The 14,712-nt window shown below is 35.6% G+C and overlaps 1 protein-coding gene across 1 annotated transcript in view; it reads right to left on the reverse strand.

The window, feature by feature from the left end:
* Window positions 1-14,712, reverse strand: part of INTU (inturned planar cell polarity protein) — a 49,762-nt gene that overhangs the window by 11,090 nt on the left and 23,960 nt on the right. Inside the window, exons 5-9 of the mRNA XM_087736574.1 lie at window positions 10,666-10,784; window positions 7,895-7,984; window positions 7,242-7,319; window positions 6,261-6,450; window positions 997-1,050 (exon numbers count right to left, since the gene is read on the reverse strand). Of these exons, the coding sequence (XP_087592700.1) occupies window positions 997-1,050; window positions 6,261-6,450; window positions 7,242-7,319; window positions 7,895-7,984; window positions 10,666-10,784 (531 nt within the window). The remainder of the gene's footprint in view (window positions 1-996; window positions 1,051-6,260; window positions 6,451-7,241; window positions 7,320-7,894; window positions 7,985-10,665; window positions 10,785-14,712) is intronic.

Below are 14,712 nucleotides of genomic sequence, written 5' to 3' on the forward strand. Positions count from 1 at the left end.
TGACATTTTATCCAAAATATACCCATTCATTGACCTTTTAACTTAGATGCCCAGTGCTCTCAGATTAGTAACACTATCTTTAGTTGGATATAGTGTATTTTACATGAAGTGGGTGCAATCCATTTCTGTGCAATAAACTACAACTTATAAACACTGCTTTCTGTAAACAATCATCCAGGTTAAGTACAGCGATATTTTTTTTTTTTTTATTCATTTGCAAGATGGACTATATGTCTGCCTATCTTGTATTTTAGGTTTTAAGAATCATTAAGTATCTTTTGTAATTAAGAAGATGTATATCCCAAATTGTTATGCTAAATATGTGATCAAACAAGTTATCTTTATGGTCTATTATAATATACCTATAAAGAAAATAATTTTAAAAATAACTGTTCTGGAACATGAGTTTAAGAAAGCTCTTTCAATAGAAAGTAAACCTGAAATTCCAATATGTTTACACCTCACTGTCCTATACAGTGCAGTAAAGGCCATGCACAGCAAGCGATACTTTAGTAAATTACTATCTTCTCCTTTAGCAACATTAAAGCTATGCATAACTTGTCATTGCTTTCTGTAAACTGGAAAATTAAGTTCTCAGTGCTCCATGGAAGTTTTCAGGCTTATTCAATTGCTTGGGAAGGAGAGAGTTATCTATATGAAAAAAGAAACATAACAACAATCAGCTATGTTGAAATTAGAGTGTCCTTGTAGACATCCCATGGACTTAAATTATAATAAATCATGGGTTTTCAGTGACTAATCCTATAGGATTATAATACGGTTATAATGTTAACCATGGAGAGAAATCCAGGATGAACAGAATGGGTAAAATTGAGCTATCTTAAAACAAGAATAACACAGTATACCTTTGCTTTGACCCCCACTTGATTAAAAAAAAGCGGATGCGTTTGGAATTAGCGCTTTTTTAAACTACTGAATATGCCACCGAGGCAAAGAGATACCACGCAATGCAAACAACAAAAATCAAATGTTTACCAGCTCTGCAAATTCGGCTGCTTCCAGATCACTCAGTGCTGTGTCAATTTCCAGCTGAAATATTTAAAACAGTACATTTTAACAGATTTCCAACACATGAACTTACAATAATAGCATAGTTCGCTCTTATCTTGCTAGGCTCAGAAGATTAGGATTCACAAGGACAAAGGGAATGGACAAAAATTTGCATGTACTTTTCAGTAGTAATATCAAATATCAAGAACACCTCAATTCATCGGATTAAAGAAAAATCCTTCTTAATTGCTTTGCGTCTCCTTCTTCTTTGAAACTGTAAAAATTTTAACTCTGCTTGCGTGCCTGCTGAACCCGCTGTTCGGTACAAAGGAGATGTCACTCTTACTTTCAGCGTGCTTTAAAACATGAGGTCTAGAGACTACCCCTTGAAGGCTGGAGACGACACTGAAATCTGGCGAGCTATTGTATCCAGCTGTGTTAGAAAAACCTTTTCCCAATGGATTTAGTTTTTGTCTCTATGGAAATTGCCAAAACTTTCTCACACATTGTCTTTGCTCTACTGAAACAGCTTCAAGCTTGCTTATTTCTCTAAGTACAGGAGCTGTTGGTTAATATAAGTTTTACTAAAAATACTTTCCTTTAAAGAACATGGTACTAGGCACTGAAGTTCATGACATAAATGTGCTACTTAATGAAAAGAACCTAAACCCCATCATTACAAACTTCTTGGGCTGTATTAACAGGCTGCCTCTAATTGAAATACAGCCAGTTTTTCAAACAGAGAAATGTCAGCGGGGCTGCTGGCAGTCGACAACTAACCAGTCTCTCAGCTTTTCCCCAGTTAAAATATAGATGGCTTTCTGCCCAACAAAGAACTGACATTTTTAGTTTTATATTCCTTACAGAATATAAAGATCTTCCCCAAAACATAACTAGAAATTTCATCTTCTGCAACAACAAAATTTTTCTGGAAAACGTGGATGATCTCAGACAATTTTGGAAAGCGATGTCTGTATCATAAATACAAAGTACATTGTTTTCTAAATCCCTTTAAAACCTACAATTTTACAAGAAAGAAACAACCTGCAAGCTAAACTAGAGACGAAAGCGTAACAGAGTCTCTCCACAGAAACTTGAGAGAAAAGAAAAGAAAAAAGCACGTAGGGAAAAAATTTGATCACCAAATATTGCAAGAAAAAAAAGTATCGTTTCCTGGATAGGAAGGGAATGTGTGACAACAGTTAGAGGTGCACTGAGTTGCATTTCAAATATATATTAGGTTGCTGACTGACCATATTCTACAACTACGTGTTGCATACATGTTTTACTCCCTTCAGTTATGGGTCATGGATTTTGCAAGTGAGTGGATGGGCGTGTTACAGGACTACGTGCGCACCTCTACATTTTTCACCTGGATAGTAGACTTAGCTCTGGAGTTATGACACAAAAGAAACTTTTCTGAGACACTCCATAAATATGTACTTCTGTAGCTAAAGCATACATTACAGGGTGTTCACACATACATATTATAAAGCAGAAGTCTGACTAAAATCATCGCAAACAATGGCCTCAAGCACATTCAGCAAAAATGTATCTAGACACATGCTACAGGGCAAGGTGGAAAGAACTAAATCATTATCAGTCTGCTACTAAAGGAGAACAACGCGTATTACGGAGAAAAGAGAAGGCCACAGCAGCAAACAGCAATCTGTTTGGTAACGAATAGCACTGACTGATGCGTAGCTTGCAATGTCCGTGGTGACTTCTATTACTGAATAATAGCAAACCTGAAGTAATTCTGCAAACCCTGTCAATAGTAAAGTTGAAAGACTTACCCCTTCATCCTTCCCCTCCAAACACACTTTTATGAAAATTGTACATGAGGTCTTACTAAACATAAAAACCAGAAAACCAGGAAAGTCCTAGTTAATATTATCCTCAAATAAAGACCCTGTAAGTTAAAGAATATGGCACTGCAGAAGTAAGGTCATTTTAAACACGCACACTCGGTCCTTTTGCAGAGCCATTCTGAGAAGCACTTTCAATTTTCCATTGTACAGCCTCTTTACTTTCAGTGAGTACAATGTTCATTCCTTTTGTTGTTGCTGATGAAATAAGTTTGGGTAATGGGGTTTATGGTCAGCTCAGATTAGAATCATTGTCTAATTAGAACTAGCCTTAACTACATTATCTACAAGCTTATTTTGGGTCTATCCATGAAAGAAAACTCTCCGTTTAAGGTTTCCCAGCTGTTTCATTTGCATTAAATCACAGCAAATACTCATTAAAAACCAAACTCTACCGTGACAAGACTAACATATTCTAAACATCATTTCATCTTAATGAAATTTTTTTTCCTGTGAAATTTTGTAAAAACTGCCATATACGTATTGACTCAAGTCTGATATGCAAACAACCCGTCACATAATATGGAAAATAACTTCCTGGTTGTGGAGTTGAATGTATTTAAAAATCACAAAGGCAAAAATGAAATTCACTAATGTTCACAAGGATGGAAAAGAAAAATGCAGTGAATCTTTCTTTCATCCACTTTAGGCCCTGAAGTGAAATGTCTGATAATCTAAGGAGTCTACTGTGCCTTACTACAACACCTGATATCTAACAGTTCTTGAATGAATGAAGGACAATATATAAAACATTACCAAATTACAATTTAAGTATATGCACTGTATGGAAAATGATCTTCTCAACTGGAATCGTAGATATTAAGAGTTTTTATATGTCAAATGATTGCTCTAAATAGAAAAAAAGAGGTCCAATTTTACAATACGTCTGTCTCATTGAAGAACAGCAGATTTAAATAGCAATTAGCTACTTAGTCATATGTTTAGTTCCTTGAATGAGACTGCATTTCTTTAAATACCTACAGTGGAGATATTCTCTATTTGAGCTAGTCCTTTCACTTCAGGTTCTCTTTATAGTTAATGCAGGTAAAGCCACAGGAGTCCTAAAGCATGATTCATCTAATACCAGAGTAAACAGCTGAAGTTGAGCAGCTGAATTAAAGTACCAGATCTTCCCCGTTAAATAATTGGAAGAGTTCAGGATTAGCACCTCAGCTGTAGTCATTTATATCATAGCTCTAAAAGAAGGCAAGATGGATGCTACCCCAAGTCACTACAAATTCAATAAAGTGAAGCAGCCTCATTCTGCCTCGTTTTTCACTTTATTTTGCTACGAGGCTAAAAACCTAATTAGGAAAAAACCCTCTGTAAGATTAAAATAAGAAACATTAATAAAACCTACATGGGCATAACAACTATTAATACTCCTGAGTTTACAGGAATTGGAAGGAAAAAAAAAAAAAAGGCAGGAGAGAGCCAGGGTGCTTATAGTATCTTCAGCCCTGCTTAGATTTTTGCTTTAGTGCTCTACAAAATAATTTCTTGTGGATATTTTACTTATCCAAGTGGACTGTACCGTCTTCCAAGAATAGAGATTTTCATTTAAGAAAACAGAGAAAATGGGGGGGGGTGGGGGGGGGGGTGGGGAAGGAGAGCTTTCATCTGCTCTGTGCTACACAAAAGTCCCAGAAGGTCTTTCTGATGAGAAACTTCAAAGCAATCATTTCATTATCACCATGTCTTGAAAGCACACATTGATTTCTGTACTTCCAGTGTAACTGAAAATAAAACAGCAAACTGCACCTAGCGAGACCCAGCTATCTCCACCTGAACCTACTGTCAGATCAAAACACGTTCTAGCAATGCTTTACATGGAACGCATAACCCTTAGGCAGCGATGCTAAATCACTTTATAACAAACCGCAACATGAAAACAGAGAAAAATAATTGGAAACTAGAAGCCCTTTGAAGAAGTAAGGGAAGTCATCTGGTTTGTTTCTAAACAAATGAATACATAGTTGTGTTATTAAAGAATACATTTGACAGCATAATTAACAAAACAATATCCACAGGGGCTTAAAAAAAAAAAAGAGAGAGAAATTGAAAGATGATCTGGACACACAACAGAAAAAAAAAAATCATATGAGAAAAAACATTTCAGAGGAACTTTCTGTACTTAAGACACAATTATCAGCTTTTGTCCTAAATGTAATTTCATAAAAGTTGTCCCCTGCATTCTCTGAGGATTGTATCCTGTTCACTTCGCAGAACTTACTACATCGATAAAAGCTGTTACAATAAGCTTGTCTGCCAACTACTGTACAACATGGCTGGGACTCGCTTATCTATGCGGAGCCAAACTATGCTGGAACTGTGTTACAGAATCTGCCACCCAGTAAGACAAAGTTTTTCTAGTTGCAACCCCTGTTGCGGACTTCGTTTTGCATAATTCAATCCGAATTCACTTTTCATTTTGTGTAATTCAAATGAATATGCAATTCCAAATAATACCACATTTCTGAACAAATGAAATATGTGTTGGTCTTACAACTCCACTGCTGAAATCTCCTTGGGATTGTTTTCTCTTGTACAAAAATTGTGACAATTGTTTCAAATCACCTTTATCTATTTTGGTCTAATAACATCAATTCTATAGTGTATATGAAAAACCACTTGGCAGGGATTACGCATCACACGTATATAAAATCTATTATTTTTATTTAAAAAATATCACTTTATTAATAATTATCCTAATGATCCCTATTTTAACTTCTTAAAGCCATGAAAATGAGGTTTAAGACTGAAAGCTATAATGCTATTTACTGTGATCTAGCTTTTGTCTTACCACTGCTTAAAGCACAACTCACTTTGTAATTGGGAGGTAACCAGACACAGTGAAGTGGTGCAAAAAAGCTGTACCTGTATGGTGTCAAACTAATGACGTATGGATATTTATTTTGATTCTACAACAGCCATTTATAACTCTCCTAAATTACAAGTTACGCATGGGCTTCTGGAGCAATATTTTTTACCTGGAAAAATACTTAAATGGTCAAAATCAAACATAAAGCTACATACCAGGGGCTGCTTTCCTTACTGCATATGCTAGTTGTTAGAGAGGTGTGTGTGCATATATATATATATATATATATATATATTTAAAATAAAGTTTAATTCCTTTGTCTTCATGTTCTCTTCCTAGATAACTCTGAAGTCACTGAACTATGCTCATAATAGCAATCTGTTTCCTGTGGGAATGGTTGTGTAGTTCCAAACCGAAATAAAGGATCCTGTACAGAAATGGGTGGTCTAGGATGGGCAAAGCACTTACATAAATTACACAATAACAGCAGAAGATACCTGCATCAATTTTCTGGCCTCTCATATACAAGTTTTTCTAAAGAGATCTGAAAATGACATTACCTTGATTTCCCGAGGCAATGTCAGCCAGCGCAAGCCCGGGAGGTTGTCTAAGAATAACGCACTGCAGGTATCATAGTGGTGAGCAGTGGGGCTGGCGTTTGACTTGAGTCTCGCAGGCTGAAGCGCACGCTGGAAGAACAGGTTGAAAAAATGATCCAGGCGAGAAACATTTTCCACCTGGCAAAAAGCACTGAACAAACACGAACTCCAAGTTAGAATAACATTGAGAAGCTTGTAGCTTGTTTATATAACCCTCTGTGCTATAGAAGTCTCTCTACAGCATGATACTACATTTGGATTTTTTTTTTTTAACATTAAACATGAAAAAAACCCACTAGGCTAATATCCATGCGGTACTTACAAAGAAAGAAAAAGCTAAAGCGATATAGTATTACAGTAGATGTCTCAGAGCAACTTAAGATGAGACAATGATCAGCTTCGTCCTCTTGGAAACAAACGTTGGTTTTCTTTCTCTACGGCATACACACTTTAACCCCGAATTGAATGCAAGCATATGAACAGCCTACCTTGGCAACTTTATTTAGGTTACAGACTGAAAATTTTCTGGGTGATTTCCAAATGCAGAGAAAGACAGTCACTCTGCCAAATAAAGTTGAGAAGTCTGGAGTGTTTATAAAAGAATGTAACACTGATTCACACGTAGGGCTTACAGACGGTACTTTAACACAAAGGATAACATTTGCAGAGTGCTGTTGACATCCACAGTGACTTTGATTATGTGAATGATTTAACCTAATCAAGGACACAAATTTCTGAAGTAACAAAGACTGTTTAGAAAGAGTCTTACTAGTATTAAGACAAACAAAAAGGCGAGAACAGAATGCTGGCTTTTTGTGCAAGTGTAAAGGAACGTGCAAAGAAATTCCATGTAAACATGAAAATTAATGCTACTAGCTGTCTTTTTCAATGAGCATCAATGAAAAATTAGCGACTGAAAAGAAAACTTTTGAAAGAACTCACCTGTCTAACGAACTGTACATAAATTTCAAGGTCCTGACAACATCTTCAATCATGTTCCTCAGCTGAGGAAGTGGCACACTGAAAAATAAAAATTCAAACATACAGCTATGTTTATAACATCTTTACTATGAATAAGCATAGGCGTGTTCTGAAGAGCTCTATTCTTCACTAGGGATATAGTGCAAACAAAAAATTCTTCATCAGACTGCACGAGAGATCTCCTTTGAGTGACTTGCCCATGGTGACACAGACAGCAGTAAAGCTAGGCGGGGGGGGGGGGGGGGGGGGAGTCCTCCTAGAACACACAAATATGTAATATTACTGCTGTTATTCAGTAGGCTCTAATGAGGACTTGACTTTACCAAACACTGAAAATTACTGTTTTCTAGCCTACACGTATTTCTCAGGCCTAACGAGACCTTATTCCCTTTAGAGGAAATGAAAAAGAAACTGTATACGATGGATATATAAAAGATGAGAACAAAGTCAATCAAAAAAGTGGAATCACGGATATAGAAACGAGTGATAGTAGAAAGAGCACATTGTAAGCCCTCCCTTTCTTGCTTTTTTGATAGAAGAGTACAATCTGAGGACACATAATAGGAAACAAAATAAAATTAAAAGGAAATGAAAGCATTTTATTTGAAACTCACTTTTCTTCAGGAAGGCCAATTACAAGCAACTTATCAGATTCTTTCCAGTAAACAACTTGAACCAGTTTTTCACATAAGAAAAGGGAGGAACTAGAAAAATTAAACCAGAAGTACTTCTGTTAACACTATGAAGTTATAAAAGACCACCATTATAAGCCAGAACGATTTTTATGTATTTTATATGCAAAGTCTTATGCTCACGTATAATCACACGCATGCAACTGGGCTAAGTAATTACATTCGTTATTACAGAACTCAAAGATTCTCTGATTTCTATTCCAAACAGATCATACCAGTAGTAGCAACATTTTCAAGTATACAAATACAAAGGAATAACAACCACTACTGAAGCGCCACAGTCGTCTTCCGAATGATTCAGATGCTCTTTAAAGGTCTTCCTGCCTAGCTTTAACACCATCAACTTAAAAAATGAACGCCATTTCAGATGTCAGTGAGGTAACTGGAGGTACTAATGAAGGTTCTGAACCCAGTAGTCACTCACAAAATCATTTAAAAAGACTCCAAACATGTTTTCACAACAAGCCCAAGTGGTATTTGAACATATTACCTGAGTGATAAACAAGCTTGAACTGTCATGCTATCTCCTTGCATAGAAAATTGCCCTATGAAGCTCAACAATCCCAGAAAGACACAGAGAACTTTCATTTGAACCACAGAGTGGATTAGAACATGAAACAGAATTAGAGCCAGCGTTCTAATGAGCAGTAAACCGTACAGTACACGCCAGATCATCAGATTTAAATGTACTGGTTGCTGCTAAAACCAAGGTCTGTAAATATCTCGAACACTAGATTTATAGCAAAGCCCCACCTTTCTCACTATCATGTTAGAAATGTTAAATAACAAGATAACATTGCTGCAAAGTGAAAAAAGGGCAACTTTAGTTTAAGCGCGAAAGATGCAAGAATTTAATTTTTAGGATATGGCTCCATGATTAACTTGCTTCACTGCTTCACTCATACTGTAAAACTGATGGTACTGAATAAAACAATAGTGTCATTTCATTAGTTAAGAATGAAGTTAGTATTTCCACAGCTCACCAGAAAATTTTTATCCTTCATGTAACCAAAAGTGCTTTCCAAACAAAACAAGTTATATATTTATAATGCAATTAACCACCAAGAAATAAAACATCCCCATCCCAAAAGATACACAATACATGTGCAGACACAATAATCGTAATTTACTCTTCTGACAGAAAAAGCTTCATAGGAGAGCTGAGGATTATCTATTATATTTTTTTAAGAGATGAGACTGTCCACAGAGACCAGCAGAAGGGCTTTTATATTTTGAGAACTCAAAAAAGGGAAATTGAGACCCTTAACAGGAAAGGTGAATCTACGTTATCAAGGATTTCTGTATTGTTTTTCTGATGATACCATAGGTATAGATCAAACAACAGATTGATTTGTCTTTTGGATGGGTCTGAAAATCTGGACATGTTCAAAAATGCTTCTATATGAGAGAACTTCCATTAATAATGCATAAGCATTTGAGAGGAGTTAACATACCTCAGTGCTAATTAATGTGGCATTGCATTAAAATATTGGTATATGCAAAAGACTAAAAAGCCTGTGTTTGACACCTGCTGCTAAAGGAGTCAATCCACGTTCCTACTGATCATTAAATCAGTAACATGACTTTTAGTAACTTATTAACTAGAAAGTTATAAGCATGGTTAAAAGCACAATGTTAAAACTTCTTAGGCAAAATAGCAGGATACCAACAAGTCTGAGAAAAAAAAAAAAAAAAAGAAACAAATGTAAACACAAGTAAATTAACCAGTATTAATTTTCTGGTAAACAAAAATATTAAAAAGCACTTCAAGATCTCCTTTTTTAAGGAAAAATTTATCAGTGGAAAACCCAACTTAAATATATTAAACAGGCTTTTTGCCTTTTGAGGAATCCCTTATTATTGCCAATGCTGTTAACTACTGCACTACTGCTTGCACTCTGTATTCCTGGGCCTGAAATCCCACTTACATTTGGCTTTTTTATACCCATCCAGGTCTTGTGTCTGACACACAAGGCACTGATGTGCAGAAGAGAATCTTGCCTCAGACCCCCAAGAGATGTAAACTCATATACTGATTCTCAATGGAAAGAAGTGTGACACTGAAAGGTGATACCTGCTATCTCACTTCTAATTATTCCATCAGAAAATCATCTACATTTAAATATTCAATAATCTCTTGACATATCTCCACCGCTCCTATGCCGCTCCAAAAACTCAGAAGTCATTTTTATTAGACTTCTTACTAGAGTCCTGGTCTGTGGATACAAAAATCTTTCAGGTCTTGCAAGTTGAACGTGAAATAAAATTAATTTAAAAGTAGCAGGCACTCATGAATTTAATCGAATTACATTTTATCCTTTTTTTTTTTTTTAATTTTTTAGAATTTGATTGAAGCTGTTGTAGAATTTCCAGTCTGCCACAGTACAGCGCCACAGAATCCCAGTGTAGATAAGGATGTTTTAAGAGATCTAAGAAGGGATCTAAAACCAATTTCACTGAACTAAAAATCCTCGTCGTTGCCACCCACGACAAAGAAATTCCCCCAAATCGACATACACCCAGGCCGAGCAGTCCAACTTCAGGCATGCTGTTCTAGTTCAAACACTGCCGTCTAACAGGTGGAGTCACTCTTGTTTTGTCTAGAACTTGAGGCATGACCCATTTGTGTTTTTCTGTACACATATGTATAAAATAATAAAAATAGTAATACATTACATGTCAAATACATTTACCTGATAATCTGGGTACCAGTAACACTTTCCAGTATGTCAGATAGTGTGAGAAATATTCCTCTCACACTTTTCAGTTTTTGGGATGCTTCTGATATGGGGTACTGATAAAGAATTTCTTGCTGTGAAGAAAGTTAGCTGTTAGTTAAGCAAAAAAAACAAAACAAAACAAAACAAAACAAAACAAACAAAACCAAAATCACAAAGAAATACCCCACAGAAAACAAGATGACATTTTTTTTTCCTGGCATCAATTTTTTTTTTTTTAAACACAAAAGCTTTTATCATATACTTTCACATGGTATCAAAACAAGCAGTGGTCTGCATGGGCATACTGGAAAGTTCTAAAATGCACCTGAATGTTTCTGACAGTTTTAACTTTCCTATTTTATAGAAAAGTAGGACTTATTTAGAATAATTAATTATATGGAGAAACATAAAATGACACACAGTATGGCCACTGCATTTTACAGCTTAAAGTACACTGTTTAACAAATCTGATTCCAAGAGATCACTAATATTTGTATGCTTCTTTCAATATTTAAATTGTTATTTAAATCATCATCAGGCAGCTCTTAAAAACCAACAATAAAATATGAAAACTCCAATCTCTCTATATAACCTTACCTAATTGCTTTACATGTATAGCACAAAATATAACTGTGGTATATACTCAAATAACATATACACCATTAACAATTTTATGACCAAACCTCTGACCATCTGTGTCAGCATACTCCTTTAAGAAGTCATCTTGAAACTGAAGATCAGTAGAGATAAATATTTGTGACAATTATTTTTCTAACCAGTTCTTTAAAATAAATTTTTTATGTAAGCATTTTCAGAATTTTATATTAATTATTTCAGCAAACATAAAAATACAGTAATGAGCAAACACATGATTCCCCCACATTTATTGCTTTCTGCCAAATCATGATGGGCCAGAAATAATGCATATAATATTAAGCATATCCAATGCAAAGAGTATAGTAAATTATCTTTCTACACAAACAAAAGAAACACAGACATGATTAACTTTCCTATTTATGTCACTAAGCATATCCAGCCAGTGCCAATACCCGTTAGAAAAAATTTTCCTTCATCAAGATTAAAAGAATGTAAAGTTTCATTACAGGACCTGGCAAACTCTTCATTCTTATCCAATTTAATTAGCTCTATTTTCAAATACTCATTAGTGACAAGAACTTTTTTTCTTGAATCAATCCCTCAGCTGGAAAAAAACCCTGCCATTGTCTAATTACAGCACTACAAAGGGCTGGAAAGAGCCTTTTTTTCTCCTCACTATGAACTGAGGCCTTTACACAAAATTCATTTGAGAGCTGTCTGTACACTTTCCCAGGGAAAGAAAACAACAACTGTAACAAAAGGTCATAGCTGTATCATATATATATATATATATATAAAAATGAGTTAGCAAGGTTCAGCACATACCATCGTACAAGACCAGCTGTCTTCAAAGCAAGGCGAAAGTTCATAGGCCAATGATGATGGAATTAATAAATGAGGAGCAGCTCATTTCTGAACAAGTGTAAACACTCCCTCAACCCAAAAAACCCAAACCTGGGCAGACTTTCTGAACTACTGGCCTATCAAACAGCTTCCCTTTTTTATTTTTATTTTACTGATTTCTCAAACTAAGCCTAAATAACATTTAAAAAAAACCCCAAAACAGTGTGGTCTTGACAATGTAAGAAATGGCTAGAAGAAATTGTGTCAAAGTGGTGCTAACCAGCTAGAAACATATGATCTTCAAACACAGCGCACTGACAATAGAGGCTTTAAGTTGCATCTTACATAAGATTAAAAAAAAGAAACAGTAGATGAAAGACAACTATAAATTCTTAAAGATTAATTCAGAAATTATAAAAACAGGGAGAAACGCTACAGGAAGTCAGTGTCAGTAACACCTACTTTGCAAGTATGCTAAACACGCGCCACCAGTAACACTATCACGTAGGAGGAATATGAACATTATTCATTTTAAGACATGGTACTGCCAAAATCAGTTCAAGCACATAAAGACGTTCTAGTTGCGTGCTGGTACAAATAACTACGTTATCGTAATACCTACCTTGAACTAAAACATAAAAAAAGACAAGATCGACCTTACTCACTGAAACCATTACCATGTGGGACACTCCCCACATGCATGCACGCATCCTAAGTGATTTCTAATACTGCTTTCCTTTATAGTTGAGTAGATAGAGCTTACAAGTCTTAGAGCTCATTAATTCTATTTTTGGGTGCCAAAAGCTCACAAGTGGAAGAATTAGCTACTAGTTCTAGTTGCCATTGTTTACACGGATGTGATCTGCATACCATGCCTCCTTTGGATACGGGTAAAGCAGCTTAGGAAAGGATCATTATATTTTTCTTGTGCAATATGGCACAGGTGTAGAATAACTTCACTGCTAATTTGAAGTACTACTGTAAACTAAATCTGGAACAGTACATCTACAGGATAAATGTCGCTTACTGTTCACCAAATGAAACTAAAGACAAATGCCTTGAAGAAGGCGGCATTCTTTTGTTAGGAAATGTTATAACGAGCTTGATTATGCCAGCAAAGCATCTCTCAACATTAGAGACTATGTGGGGCTGCATAACTGGCAAGACTTCTCAGGAAACAATTCTTCCGTGGCATGAAGAGAGAACAAGTGCATTACAATCCCTCTTTTACCTCTACTCAACGTTCAGGGTTAATCCTGTTTCTTGGGAGAGTGTAAAGAAATAATGGGGCAAGAAAGCAGTACTCCATTTACTCTGAAGTGCAGGAATTGCAATTAGGCATCTGCATATCTATTCACCTACCAACAGAGAAGCCAGAGGCCCTGAAATGATTTTTTTTTTTTAATATTTCATAAAGTTTATGTGACCAAGAAAACACTGATCTTTAAGTCTACAGCAATTATCCATAGCTGGTCTATCCACGTAACACAGCAGTCTTGGACTACAAACAGAACTGAAGAAAAAAAAGAATTATTTGCAGTATGTAAGTGAACTTTGATAAAGCATCTTAAGTCTATTTAATTCACAGTTAAATGAGCTCTTTTCATTTTTATTATCAGGAAATACCAAAGCAGAAAAATACTGCAGTATCATGTGTTTTAATGGAAGCAGTCTCTGGGTGGGAAAAAGAGCACAGAATGACCTTGCCTAGTTGCAACATTATATATATATATATATATATATATATTATATATATATATATATATATATATATAAATGTAATAACTATAAGAGACACTTGTATAAACTATTTCTGCTGAAGGTACCTCCCATGAAAAACTGTAGTTTCTTAAATGGGATTCCAAAGACCTGCAAACCAAAGCTTATAGTGTTAGTATCTTGCTGTAATACGCAATGAGGCATACATTACCTTAAAAATATTACGTTAAGAGCATGATTTATTTTGCAAAGTCAAGTACTCCAGAGTTACGAAGTACTGGATTTCTGGTTGCTTAATAAGCCTTAATTATACACCCTCATCTGTCCATCTTGTCCTCTGTGCACGACAGGCATCTTTCAGAAAAAACATAATACTGAAGACAATGTCATGCTGCGTACATACAAAAGGGCTGAATTAAAGTTGCACAAATAGCCATAAATCTGTCATTTCCTAGCTTTCAACCACTTGACTCTGCAGACTTCACAACATTTTTTACACGACATTATGATATCATGTAATTTTCTAGGGTTCTCCTCCCCAGCCCTGTCTCTAGAAAATATAATTAAATTCCGTTATATGTAGTTGTAACACTTTTTCTCTATTACACATTACCAACAGGGCAATACAGACTTTGATCGGTTGAAAAATGGTATCAAAAAATAAAGACATCTCAGAGAAGGGATGGAGCACTGACTGGATCTAAGGATTAATTCCAGGGGAGAGAAAGCAAAATGTCTCTCTTCCGCTCCCCACTCCGTCACTGTCCTGCCATCCCAGTCCCTGGGGGCTGGCAAAACTTGTGCTTCATTTGATGTCTCCACATCACAGATAATATCAGATCACTGGGGCACTATGCTAAA

Source organism: Nipponia nippon, unplaced genomic scaffold (genome assembly GCF_047370975.1).
Source record: "Nipponia nippon isolate SJK-2023a ecotype South Korea unplaced genomic scaffold, ASM4737097v1 scaffold_6, whole genome shotgun sequence".
Taxonomy (NCBI): Eukaryota; Metazoa; Chordata; class Aves; order Pelecaniformes; family Threskiornithidae; genus Nipponia; species Nipponia nippon.